The 13,854-nt window shown below is 45.2% G+C and overlaps 1 protein-coding gene across 3 annotated transcripts in view; it reads right to left on the reverse strand.

Annotated features, from left to right (window-relative positions):
• The window catches only part of DENND1C (DENN domain containing 1C), a 52,387-nt gene that overhangs the window by 12,153 nt on the left and 26,380 nt on the right, over window positions 1-13,854 (reverse strand). For all 3 annotated transcript variants that reach the window (XM_083482974.1, XM_083482973.1, XM_083482972.1), the window contains exons 13-19: window positions 13,744-13,845; window positions 9,385-9,510; window positions 7,043-7,144; window positions 6,714-6,801; window positions 5,867-5,907; window positions 2,783-2,854; window positions 241-297 (exon numbers count right to left, since the gene is read on the reverse strand). In XM_083482974.1, coding sequence (XP_083339100.1) covers window positions 241-297; window positions 2,783-2,854; window positions 5,867-5,907; window positions 6,714-6,801; window positions 7,043-7,144; window positions 9,385-9,510; window positions 13,744-13,845 — 588 coding nt within the window. The remainder of the gene's footprint in view (window positions 1-240; window positions 298-2,782; window positions 2,855-5,866; window positions 5,908-6,713; window positions 6,802-7,042; window positions 7,145-9,384; window positions 9,511-13,743; window positions 13,846-13,854) is intronic.

Consider the following 13,854-nt stretch of genomic DNA (forward strand, 5'->3'; position numbering starts at 1 on the left):
GGGTAGGGTATAAATATTTTTTTTAAAAAAAAAAATATTATTATATTATTATTATTGATATTTTAAGGTTGTTTAAGTGAATATTCTAACATGTAAAACAGAAATTTAATAAAAAAAATTAAACTCTAAAAGCAATTTTCAATTGGGTTTTAAACAAATGCAAAAACAAGAGCCACTGAACACTCATCCAGCAGTACATCACCTTTAATCGTTTTAAGGAAAAAGTCTGGAGTGGCTTACCTTTTCCCTCAGACGGCTTCGCATATTCTTCAGCCGCATTTTGGCATGGCCTTTGGCCTAGACAGAACACGGAGGGGATGTGAGGAGATATGCAGCACTCCAAACAGAGGGTTTGGGCCAAAGCTAGTTTTACTCAGAGGAGACCCACTGACAGGGCTGGCCTGACCATGAGAAGGGCTGAGGCAGCCACCATCTTGTGCCAGAATCCCATGGGGCAGGGCCCCCATAGGCCCCCTGCCTACCCCTGCCGCTGCAGAAGTGAGGAGAAATGATGGCGGCTGATTCCAGTGAGATTCGGATGACCCTGAGAAGCAGGACTCCAGCACAGGGGCAGTGTTAGGGGGTGGCTGCACCTTCCTGTTTCGCCTACTGTCCCTGCCCATTGACAATAATATACTACACAACTAACGCAAGGTTCTACTCTGAGTAGAACTTAGTTCAATACTTCCCAGAATTTCAAGGACAAAGAAAAAATAGATCAGTCGATTGAACTGTGTAGCTTCTCAAGGTTGCACACACAAGGGGTGAGCATGAGGTCAAGGGTGTAAAAAAAGAGCCATTTTCATTGCAATTACAGTCGTACCTTGGTTTTTGAACGGCTTAGTTCTCGAACGTTTTGGTTCCCGAACGCCGCAAACCCAGAAGTGACTGTTCCGGTTTGCGAACTATTTTTGGAAGCCAAATGTCCGACGGGGGCTTCTGATTGGCTGCAGGAGGTTCCTGCAGCCAATCAGAAGCCACGCTTTGGTTTCCGAACATTTTGGAAGTTGAAAGGAGTTCCAGAATGGATTCCGTTTGACTTCCAAGGTACGGCTGTACTTAAAAGTACATTCAAAGTACGGTACATTTCCCCCCTGAAAGAATATTGGGCAACGTAGTTTGTTAAGGATTGCTGGGAACTGAGGGGACGCTCATCAAATTTTCAGATGACAACAAACCGGGTAGCTAATGCTGCAGAAGACACAACCAGGATTAAAATAACCTTAACAGACTGGAGAACTGGGACCAAACAAACAGAATGAAATTCAATAGGGTTCATAAAGTTCTACACTGAGGAAGAACCAGATGCACAAATATAAGATAGGGAACCCGGATTATTAGCAGTGCATGTGACAAATCTGGGGTCTTAGTGGACCACAAGCTTTAACATGAGTCAACAGTGTGATGCAGTAGCAAAAGAAAGCTCATGCTGTTCTAGGCTGCATCAACAGAAGTCTAACGTCCAGATCAAGGGAAGTAATAGTATCACTCTACTCTGCCTTGGTCAGACAACAGCTGGAGTCTTGTGTCCCGTTCTAGGTGCCACAATTTAAGAAGGATATTGACAACCTGGAATGTGTGCAGAGGAGGGCAACCAAGATGATCAAGGGTCTGGAAACTAAGCCTTATGAGGAACAGTTGAGGGAGTTGGGGATGTTTACCCTGGAAAAGAGGGGATATGATAGCCATCTTCAAATATCTAACGGGCTGTCACATGTGTTGCAGGAATTTATGTACAGGTTGGGGGAGGGGGTTGCCCCTCCAGCAGATATCATGCACATGCAACCCACTACCAAAATCAGCACAATCACTTTTGTGACTTTTGTGATTTGTCCCCACAAAACACTTCATCACAGTTTCTTCCTATCTATTCAAAGGGCCTTTGCTGCACAATACCAAATGTAACAATTCACTGATAAATGTTCCTATGTACAAGCTGACAGGGAAAACTTCAGAAATTCATATAGACATGTGAGCTCAGCTACTCAGCAGCCCCTCTGCCTGAGTGGTAATCCCTGGCATCCTGATACCTGAGTGCCAGACAGGTAGCCATTCCAGAAATAAGAAACCCAGATGAAGACAAAAGGGTGTGATTAACTTGGCTGGGAAACAGGGAAATGTAAATATCTTTTTTTGTTACACTTGATGGGTGTTTGGTGGAGGGCAAGGGGACCCATGGGGCAGGGTCCAGGATGATCAGATTACTGCCACCAGACCTCCCCTTTCATGATGTAACCATGATGTAGTTTGGGGGGGTGTAACATGGGAATTAGCAGCTAATAAATGTTTGGGGGCTCTTTTGTTCGGGGCTTCCATCTTGTTCCACCTTGTGGCAGGTGGGAGTCCTGTCACGGCAGTCTTCAATAAAGACCAAGCCTACTGGCTGCTGTTTTGCTCTGGTATTCCTGGCTGGTGTCCTTGTTTTTTGTCCAAGGGAGCCCTCGGATTTCTCTGTTAACACATGGAGGATAGAACAAGCTTGTTTTCTCTTGCTCTGGAGGCTAGGACCCGAACCAATGGCTTCAAGTTACAAGAAAGGAGATTCTGAATAAATACTGTATCAGGAAAAACTTTTTCTGACAGTAAGAGCTATTCAACAGTGGAACGGACTCCCTAGAGAGGTTGTGGACTTTCCTTCCTTGGAGATTTTTAAGCAGAGATTGGATGGCCCTCTGTCATGGATGCTTGAGTTGAGATTCCCGCACTGCAATAACCAGATGACCCATAGGGTCTTTTCTAACTCTACAAGTATGTGATTCTATGAAGGAAAAAAGTGCCTTACATATTGATATGCATTCCTGACAGCTGGATTGGCCTTGTTTTTCACGGTACTTATCAGGGCTCCTCCACCTTTCTAAGGAGAGAGAGAGAGAGAGATGAAGCTTAGGCACACATCTATTAGGAACAACACACTGAAAAGACACTAGTGGGCAAGGATGCTAGCAAGGGAGCTTGATTTACCGTATTTTTCACTCTATAACACGCACCCGACCATAACACGCACATAGTTTTTAGAGGAGGAAAACAAGAAAAAAAATATTCTAAATGAAACAGTGGATGTATGATTTTTGTGGTTCATGCTGTGGCCACAGACATGTGATCTGACAGTGAGTTTGGAGTAGCCCAATGCAAAAATCCTGAGGATCCATGTGGATCCATGCTTTGTAACCACGTTTTAAGTGGGGAGGGTTTAAGGGGAGAAGGCTCCTCTCCTCTCCCACTTTGCTCCTTTAAAGCGAGCAAGCTCTGCTTTTCTCCCTCCTCCCCACTCATCCCCGGCAGCGGCTCTTCTCCCGCTTTGCTGTTTCAAAGCGAGCCACAGAGGAGAGAAGGAAGGGGAACCATGGATCCTCTGCTCACGACTGCAGCAGATCCCCCCTGCCACCCATAGGCATTCCCTCCATAACACGCACAGACATTTCCCCTTACTTTCTAGGAGGAAAAAAAGTGAGTGTTATGGTGCAAAAAATACGGTAATTCCTGGCCACTGAGACAATCATTTGATGCACAGGGAGGGAGCAAGTCCCCTGCCCTGTGTGTGTCGGCTTGCGCAAACTACAGTCCATAAAAGCTGATTCATTAAATTTGTTACAGTCTTTCAGGTGCCACAAGACTTTTTGCTGCCACACACCACAGCAGCTACTTCTCTGGACATCATCTTGCTGCAATCCTTAAAAGCAACAGTCTCAAAGATAACAGAAATCACTGGGTTAAAGCTGACCAAAATTCCAGAGGTAGCATTATTATCAATTTACCATGGGGTGGAAGTTTCGCAGGCTATGAAGGACCTGCTCACAAATTTATTGACAGCTGCACAAATTATGGTAGCTTGGAATTGGAAGGGGCAAGCAGAATATAAAATGGAAGACGTGTGGGATACAGCTAGTAATGATAAAGTAACATATGCCATTAAGGTAAGACGGGGAATATGCAGGAGAAATGATTTCGAGGAGATGTGGAAGGTATTTGTAGAATCTGTACTGTTAAAATGGAAAGGGGTCAAACCATCGCAAGAGGTGTTGAAATTTTGGGAGTTTGGATAGTTACAATGGAATGGTCTTGGTGGTGGGGTGCACATTTTTATTCTTATTTATTTATGATTATTACTTTGTCAAAATAATAATAATAATAATAATAATAATAATAATAATAATAATAATAATAATAATAATAATAATAGGAACCAAAAAAAGCAAGAATCTTGCAAAGTAGGTCGCTACTATTACCTCCATACTGCAGATCGGGGTGTGCGCGCGCTGATGTTGAGAGAGAAATTCATGCTCTGACTCTTAGCTATTAAACTTCACCAGCCCACATCAAGGACAAAAACACAGAGCTCGGAGAATCCAGGAGGCCTGTGTTCACCCTTCCCTCCCTGGTGGATTGGCAGAATCGCACCACTGATTTCTTGGCTCCAGACCCTGCTCCAACTGCAATTCCCTGTGCCCAGCCCCCTCTCCCGTGCAATGGTCAGAACCTGACCGCTCCCACTCTGCTACACTTAATGGTGGCTCATGGCTGGGTGAATTCTATTCATTGCATGGGATGCAGGTGGCGCTGTGGTCTAAACCACTGAGCCTCTTAGGCTTTCCAATCAGAAGGTCAGCGGTTCAAATCCCTGCAACTGGGTGAGCTCCCATTCCCCTTTTCCAGCTTCTGCCAACCTAGCAGTTCGAAAGCACACCAGTGCAAGTAGATAAATAGGCACCACTGCAGTGGGAAGGTAAATGGCATTTCCATGAGCTCTGGTTTACGTCACGGTGTTCCATTGTGCCAGAAGCGGTTTAGTCACGCTGACCACATGACCCGGAAAGCTGTCTGTGGACAAATGCTGGCTCTCTTGGCCCGAAAGCGAGATGAGCACCGCAAACCCATAGTTGCCTTTGACTGGACTTAACCATCCAGGGGTCATTTACCTTTCTTTTCTTTTTTTCCTACTCATTGCAAGGTCAAGGGACCCAGACATCTAGAGCTGGGCTTGGATCTGGAAGAGAAGGGTTCAAGTCCCACATCTGCCACAAGTGGCCTTGGGCAACCCCCTTGCTTAGGTTTTCTTCCTCAACAGCACAAGCATGTTTATGGGCGTACTGTTAATAATCAAAGCAAAATCTATTTGTAGCCTCTCTCAAGACAAAAATACAAAACCAAACCTCCCTGAAGTCAAGTCACATTTTTTAAAAAGATGAGAATAAAAGGTGTTGAAGAGCTTTCCATGTTTGTGTGGTATTATCCTGAGATGAATGTTTTATTGTTGTTTAGTCGTTTAGTCGTGTCCGACTCTTCGTGACCCCATGGACCAGAGCACGCCAGGCACTTCCGTCCTCCACTGCCTCCTGCAGTTTGATCAAACTCATGCTGGTAGCTTCAAGAACACCATCCAACCATCTCATCCTCTGTCGTCCCCTTCTCCTTGTGCCCTCCATCTTTCCCAACATCAGGGTCTTTTCCAGGGAGTCTTCTCTTCTCATGAGGTGGCCAAAGTATTGGAGCCTCAGCTTCAGGACCTGTCCTTCCAGTGAGCACTCAGGGCTGATTTCCTTCAGAATGGAGAGGTTTGATCTTCTTGCAGTCCATGGGACTCGCAAGAGTCTCCTCCAGCACCATAATGTTATTTATCACTGTTTTGGTTCCACTGCTATTCTATCTTTATTTATTCCTAGTGTGGTCTTTCACGACACTTTATGTTGGATGCATTTTTATTCAAACGTCCTAATTTTATAATTTCATGCTTATATTATGTAAGCTGCTTTCTAGGGGCTTGGCCCTAAAACACAGCCTAGAAAAGACCTCAGGCCAAACAAAACAAGTAGGTGTGAAAAAAGAGATAACAGGGTAAAAGAAGATGGATGGAACTTCATTGATTTACCTTTAAGTTCTCCACCCATAGCTGATAGGAATGCATGCTACCTGGGGAGGAAACAGAGTACAGGTGAGTGTCCCTGAGGGCCTTGACTTTGCATTCACAGAGATTTGAACTGTATATTCAGAGTAACTTCTTATATCTGCCCATCAGTGTACAAAGGACCCACATCCTGTGAAGAACTGGACGCAGAAGGCAGCTCTGAACACATTCCCTACACAAAAAAGGCTCCTAAATGTAGGGGGAAATGTGTGGGTGGGTGCTGGTGGGGAAACGGCATGGGATTCCCACAAACATATCCACTTACTTATTTTATTGAAATTCTATGCCGCTTGAAGGGGGGGACCTCAAAGCAGTTTCAAAAAAAAAAAAAGATAAAACAATATACTTATCACTAAAAATGAACGCACCTTGTTTTAGAGGGGGAGAACAAGAAAAAAAAATTCCCCCCTGTTCTCCCCCTCCTATGGTCCGGTGTGTCCTATAGAGCGAAAAATACGGTATATCATTGGAAAGTGTTGCTAACCACACCTTCCCTAAGGCTGTATCCAATCAAGTTACACTCATGGGAGACCCACAATTAATGGACCTAAGTGAGGCATGTCCATTGCTTTCTATCAGTCTACTCTATGTCGGAGTAACTGGTTACTAATGTGGAAGAATCATACAATCTCAGGAGTTTCCCAGTAAATTCTTGCTGAGACTTTGTTGTTGTCAAAGCTTCACCTTCACCCCACAAATGGAGGGGTGTTGAGGAGGCCATACGACCTAGGGCTGTGGCTTGGTGGATCATTGGTGGATCCATTTCCATGTTATCAGCCGAACAGCAAAAACAAGGGAGGTTCTGCCCTACCTGGGGACAGGCTTCTGTTGATCTCCTGCTCAAAGAGGTCAGAGAAGTCCTCTCCTGCATTCAGCTTCTCTAGGCGGTCATCTACGAACTGGTGGAGTTGAGGTTGGGTGCAGTGTTGGGGAGAGAAACAAAGGAAGTCATTAGAAAATATGCAGGAAGAAGTCATGTTCCATGGGAGAAGGAAGCACGCACAGCGTCAGCAACCGGTACACACAAAGGAAGAGGAGAACAGTCAAATGCCTTTTGCCTGTCGATTTGATAGTGGTGCTTAAATTGTGGGAAATCATCTTGTTTGGAAGACCTGCTTGGGTTTCTCCATCAGCCCATACCTGCTTGAAGAGCTGCAGGTGCACAGCTCGCTGGAGGAAAGCCTGCATGGCACTGGAGCCTTGTTGCAAGAAGGTGTCTTTGCAGAAGGAGATGGGCTCTCCCTGCAGAGAGAAGAGAGAAAAGTTGGGAGGTAATAGTCAGCGTGGCCAGAGGGTGGAGGGTGGGAGAGAGAGACCCTTGCAAGCAATATAGGTTAAGGTTACCAGATTTTTTTCAATGAATCTGGGGACACTTTAATTAATTAATTAATTAATTAATTAATTACTACACGTTTGGGTCGTTGATGCTGCAGCTATGGCGGTGGCAGAGGGGCGGTGCCACCTTGACCTCAACCACCACGTTTCCCCTTCCTCTGAGGCTTCTATCTCCTTTCTCCGTGAGCCTGGGCAGCCCCTGAGTTGTTGGTTCTTCAGTGGTGGTGGTGGGGAAGCGGTGTGCGGTGGGTCAGGCATGGAAGATGAAGAAGGAGGGCTAAGAGCAGCAGCGGCAGTGAGGCTCGGGCAGCGCGATGCCTCCCTTCCCATCGGAGAAGCCCCAATCCCATTCCTACTTGCATGCAAGCAGGAGGGGGCGGGGATCCCTCAGCTGGGAAGGGAGGCCTCCTGTTACCTAACTGAGAGATCTCTGCCCCATCCTGTGAAGCCTCCCTTCACAGCTGAGAGATCCCCACCCCGCTTCTGCTTGCACACAAGTAGGAGTTGGGAGGCTGCTCCGATAGGCAGCATGAAGCCTCCTTTCACAGCTTAGTTGCTGGGGTCAGGGAAAGTGGAGGCAGCCCGGAAGCTGCATCTTCGAGCCCCTGCACCACCATCATATGGGGACTTCTGAGCAGCTCCTGAAGCCAGCCAGAGCCAACTGCTCCGGGCTGCTGAGACTGCCACCGCTGCTTTTCCCAGGGACATTAGATAAAATCTGGGGACATTCCAGAGATGGAATTTGTCCGGGGATTTATTTTATTTTTTAAATCATTTTTATTAAGTTTCCCATTTTAACAATCCAATCAAATCACATTGAATGTTCCAAATTATTCAAATATATATCAAATACAGTGGTACCTCGGGTTATGCTTCAGGTTAAGAACTTTGCTTCAGGTTGAGAACAGAAATCGTGCTCCAGCGGTGTGGCAGCAGCAGGAGGCCCCATTAGCTAAAGTGGTGCTTCAGGTTAAGAACAGTTTCAGGTTAAGTACGGACCTGCGGAACGAATTAAGTACTTAACCTGAGGTACCACTGCAGTCCAAATATTCTGCCTAAATTATAAATTTTGGGGGGGACTTCCCATGCTTCAAGTTCGGTGGGGCTCTGATCATCTCATATCTCTCCTGCCTTGAATAGTCTTTCCAATAGTTCCTTTAAATCTTATGTTGTTAACTTTCCTTCTTTCATGGCCTCTGAGTTGTTTCCACAAGCGAGTTGAAATAAGCAGTGATGTGTTTCTGTGTGGATTTTATGCGTATGACTCTCCGCTGTTGTTGCAGTCTCTCCTCACACGCTGGTGTTTATGCTGAATCAATCCAAAAGTCATTTCGCTGCTGGCAGACGCCATCTTCTCTCAATTCCGGAATTTGTCCGGGGATTTATTCGCAAATCCGGGGACTGTCCCTGGGAAACGGGGACGTCTGGTAACCCTAATATAGGTATGCATAGTTACAGATAGGTAGCCGTGTTGGTCTGCCATAGTCAAAATAAAAAAATTCCTTCCAGTAGCACCTTAAAGACCAACTAAGTTAGTTCTTGGTATGAGCTTTCGTGTGCATGCACACTTCTTCAGATACACTGAAACAGAAGTTGCCAGATCCTTCTATATAGTGAGAAGGTGGGGAGGGGTATTACTCAGAAGGGTGGTGGGAATGGGAGATTGGCAGATAGCTGAGATGAGCCTGTTGACGACTCTTAACGACTGCAATAGGTCCTACAGATAAGAATGGATTCTTATCTCATTATACATGACTAAGCCATTTTTCACCTTCTCACCCCCTGCCTTTTCCTGTAGGACCTATTGCAGTCGTTAAGAGTCATCAACAGGCTCATCTCAGCTATCTTCCAATCTCCCATTCCCACCACCCTTCTGAGTAATACCCCTCCCCACCTTCTCACTATATAGAAGGATCTGGCAACTTCTGTTTCAGTGGATCTGAAGAAGTGTGCATGCACACGAAAGCTCATACCAAGAACCAACTTAGTTGGTCTTTAAGGTGCTACTGGAAGGAATTCTTTTTTAGGTATGCATAGTAAGTGTTCACATGGGATAAGGCGAAGTTGCTTCCAGGCAGCCTGTTTACTGAGCATTCATCATGATTTCTTCGCACAAACTTTGAATCAAGAGGAGCCCAGCTACTCACCGGGTTGCAAACGAGAGCCTCGCGGTAGCTGCCAAACAGCAGGGCCTGTGCCCTAAGGAAAGCTCGGGCGACTCCATCCCCAGTAGTCGCCGTCTGTTTCTTCAACTGGAACTTCAACAGAGAGACCTGTGCGGGGAGAGGAGGAGGGTTACAAGCTCTTCTCTGACCAGGGGGTCCTTCCACAAATCACAAGAGGGTGTCTCAACCACAATTTGTACCCAGAAGCCCCAACGAAGTGCCAGGGCCCTGTCATATGTCCCACTGCCATAGGGTTGCCATATTTCAAAAAGTAAGAAGAAGAAGAAGTCCCAGCAAAGGAAGAATGGATACAAAAACTTATGGAATATGCAGAAATGGCAAAACTTACCAGAAGAATTAAGAAATCAAAATAGCAAACTTTTTTTATATATATATAAAAGAATGGAAATGGTTTATGGGATGTTTACAGATAAATTGCAAACAGATAAAAACACTAACAGGATTATTGTAATAACCTGCAGTTACATAAGGGTATATTTTTAAAGAAGATAAAAAGATGAGTAAATTAAGTGAATCTGGATATGCAGAAGATATTAAAAATAAATTTAAGGAGCTGCAGGAAGAGGGGGAAGGAAGTCAAGTTTTAAAATGTCAACATGATTGTAAAATCGGGAATGTGAAAATCACTGCCCTAGGAGTTTCCATTGGTAAGGAATGCAGGGCAGGGCCTTTTCTGCGGCAGCACCCTGGTCATAGAATTCTCTCCCTAGGGAGGTTGGTCTGGGGAGGTCAGGTAGGCCACAACCTTGATAGCTTTTCTGTAGGCAGTAAAAAAACACTGTTACGCTACTTGGCTCTTTGTGGTTTTAAGACTGAAGAATGTAACTCTGGGACATAGGAAGCTGTATCAGATAACTGGTCCAATTTCCAGAAACCACAGGAAGGGAAGTGTGCTTTTGTCCCCAGCACCTGTTTGTGGGCTTTCTGTGGGTCTCTGGCTGGCCAGTGTGAGAACAGCATGCTGGACAATTGTTCCTGTTATAGGTAAAGGTAAAGGGACCCCTGACCATTAGGTCCAGTCATGGCCGACTCTGGGGTTGCGGCGCTCATCTCGCTTTACTGGCCGAGGGAGCCGGCGTACAGCTTCCGGGTCATGTGGCCAGCATGACTAAGCCGCTTCTGGCGAACCAGAGCAGCGCACAGAAATGCCTTCCCACCGGAGCGGTACCTATTTATCTACTTGCACTTTGACGTGCTTTCAGACTGCTAGGTTGGCAGGAGCAGGGACCGAGCAACGGGAGCTCACCCCGTCGCGGGGATTCGAACCGCTGACCTTCTGATCGGCAAGTCCTAGGCTCTGTGGTCTAACCCACAGTGCCACCCGTGTCCCTCTTTCCTGTTATACCTAATTGCAAATTCAAATGTATCCCTATCGTGTTTTATGACTTCCTTGATATTGTATGTGGGCTGGAACTGGTCTGTGACTGAAATAATAAAATTCAGCATGCTGGACTAGAGCCACTGGCTAGCAGCACCTCTCCAGAATTTCGGACAAGGTTCACCCCTAGCCTGACCTGGAGATGCTAGGGATTTTACAAAGCATGTGCCCTACCAATCTGCTGTTCTTGGTTTCTAATGCTTCATTTTAATTTGGCTGTTTTTGTGTGTGATATAGCCTAAAAACAGTCTTGGGGACTTTTGTTACGTTAAAGGTAAAGGGACCCCTGACAATTAAGTCCAGTTGCGAACGGCTCTGGGGTTGCGGCACTCCTCTCACTTTACAGGCTGAGGGAGCTGGCGTTAGTCCGCTTCCACAGACAGTTTTTCCGGGTCATGTGACCAGCATGACTAAGCCGCTTCTGGTGAAGCCAGAGCAGCGCACGGAAATGTCGTTTACCTTCCCACCTATTTCCCTACTTGCACTGGTGTGCTTTTGAACTGCTAGGTTGGCAGGAGCTGGGACCGAACAACGGGAGCTCACCCCATTGCGGGGCCTCGTACCGCCGAGCGTCCGAACGGCACAGTGGTTTAAACCACAGTGCCACCCGCCTCCCTTAGGACGGTATAGAAGGTGGTATAAAAACGCTTTTATAAATACAAAAATAAATATCCTATCCCCCATGCCAATGCTAGGTCTGTGATTTTAGGCGACATAGACAAAACGTAAGTTGTGGCACTGTTGGAGTCATGGGATATTTGGCAGTCTTGCATGCCAGCTTGTCACTTTATGGTTAGCATTTCATAGCGTTTCATTTTCCACCTTTCTCCAAGTAACGGACCCAAGGTGGCTCATGACATAAATGAGAATAGACACAACTAAAAACACACTAATTCTATATAAATATTTTGCCCTGTTAAAAACAGCACTGAATTTGAAAACTTAAACCACTCTTCTGCTGATCAGCTACATTGGGAGACCCCAAAATTTAAGAAAGGGAGAGAAAAATGTATATTGCCTCATCTTTCCAACCGTTCATAATTTTATAAACTTCTGGCATTTGCCCTCTTGCATATATTCCCGCCCACCTAAACTAAACACAAACAAAAACTTTTGTCTTTCTTCATATGAAATTACACCATACATATGTAATTTTACTTTCTTTTTCTATTCCTTTATCCCACCTGACTATATTTTTTATGAGACAAAGCTGTACACAGCATCCTACATGAGGCTACACCATAGAATTATGTAATGGCATTTTTGCTTTCTGTTCTCTTTTATCTGAAGGGAGAGGCCACACACACACACACACACACACACAAAATGAGCTGAAATTCTGTTTCCTTTTTATGCCAAATTCGTCATTGCAGAAAGAATATTTGAGGGTAGATACACAAATAGTGCTCTTGGCATTCAAATATGACTAACATGGCACTGGAGGATGTGATATCAGTTGCATGCAAACAGCAGGTTAAAAAACAGACACTCTCTCAATTTATTTAGGGAGGGATTAAAATAAGTTGTGTGCACAGAACAAGGTCCATTCAGGGTTCTCCAAATCTTCTCTGGAGAGTTGGGAAACCCCCAGAACAGCTTTAGGGGGCATACAGGGGAGAGGAGAGGAAGAAATTCCCACTGAGCAGGCAGACCTCATTTCCCATGTTCATACCCCATGTAGCACTATGTTGAATGCCAGCCCACAATGGTATTCAATTTAGTATTATAATAGACCAGCTGACATTTATGAACATCACTAAAGGTTTATCCACATTTCCTCTCGTCCTGCCACTTCCCCTAGGGAAAACTGCTCTTTTGCGCTCAATCAGAGCAAACAGCAATTTGGGTTTTTCATGGATTGCCACTTGTTCCGATTTAGAGCTAAAGAGCGGGTAGTCCCTGGGAAAGGATCAGGGCAAGGGGAGTCGTGTTTTCTAGGCACATGACAATCATAAGTGTGGACGAGCCTTATGTTAGGCCCATTGATTTTAATAAGTGTACTTTTTGTAAAAGCCACTGTATGGGAGTTACGTGGCAGTCAGTAGGAGTTTATGACCTTCATCTGTATGGAATGTATCTGAGAAAGCTCAAAACCTGAATTATTTTATGAATCGTATTTGGAAGTTAGAGAGTTAAAGAACAATACTAAGCAAAAAAATAAACTCTCTCTCAAAAAGCTCAACTCCCTCTATAAGAACACAGCAGAAAATGGCAATTTTCACACATTTCACAAATTTCACAAAATAGCCCAAGAGTTTATGCAGGGCCATTACCCATCTTCCAGTTCTGCTAATACAGTTTCAGCTGATATATTTTCAGAAAAGAGGAGGGGGCAACAATGAATCAGTTGCTTTAAAGTGAAAGTTTAGTATTGGAAGCTAAAGTTTGCATACATTAAAAATAACTGTTAGAAGATTAAGGTAAAGGTAAAGGGACCCCTGATTGTTAGGTCCAGTCGCAGACGACTCTGAGGTTGCGACGCTCATTTCACTTTATTGGCTGAGGGAGCCGGCGTACAGCTTCCGGGTCATGTGGCCAGCATGACTAAGCCGCTTCTGGCAACCCAGAGCAGCACACACAAACACCATTTACCTTCCTGCTGGAGCGGTACCTATTTATCTACTTGCACTTTGTGCTCTGCAACTGCTAGGTTGGCAGGAGCTGGGACCGAGCAACGGGAGCTCACCCCATCAGGGGGTTTTGAACTGCCGACCTTCTGATCGGCAAGCCCTAGGCTCTGTGGTTTAACACACAGCGCCACCCGCGTGATAATTCATAGCAGTGGGGAGGAAGAGGGACTAATAGTGGAAGAAAAGAATAATAGAAGCAAACCACAAAGGACCCAGGGTGCTCAGAAGGACATCAAAACTACCTGCACTATAGTTTATTGTTGTTATTTATCATCATCATCATCATCATCATTTTATGAAATCAATACTAACTACATCACTTGGGAGGTTTTCCAGGTCCTGGAAGGGCGATTCAAAGGTGTTGCTGTCAATGTTGAGAATGACGACATCTTCCAGGGCCTTGCTCCTCACTCTCTGGAGGAA

This window comes from Podarcis liolepis (assembly GCF_965112155.1).
Source record: "Podarcis liolepis genome assembly, chromosome: 17".
In the NCBI taxonomy this organism is placed as follows: domain Eukaryota; kingdom Metazoa; phylum Chordata; class Lepidosauria; order Squamata; family Lacertidae; genus Podarcis; species Podarcis liolepis.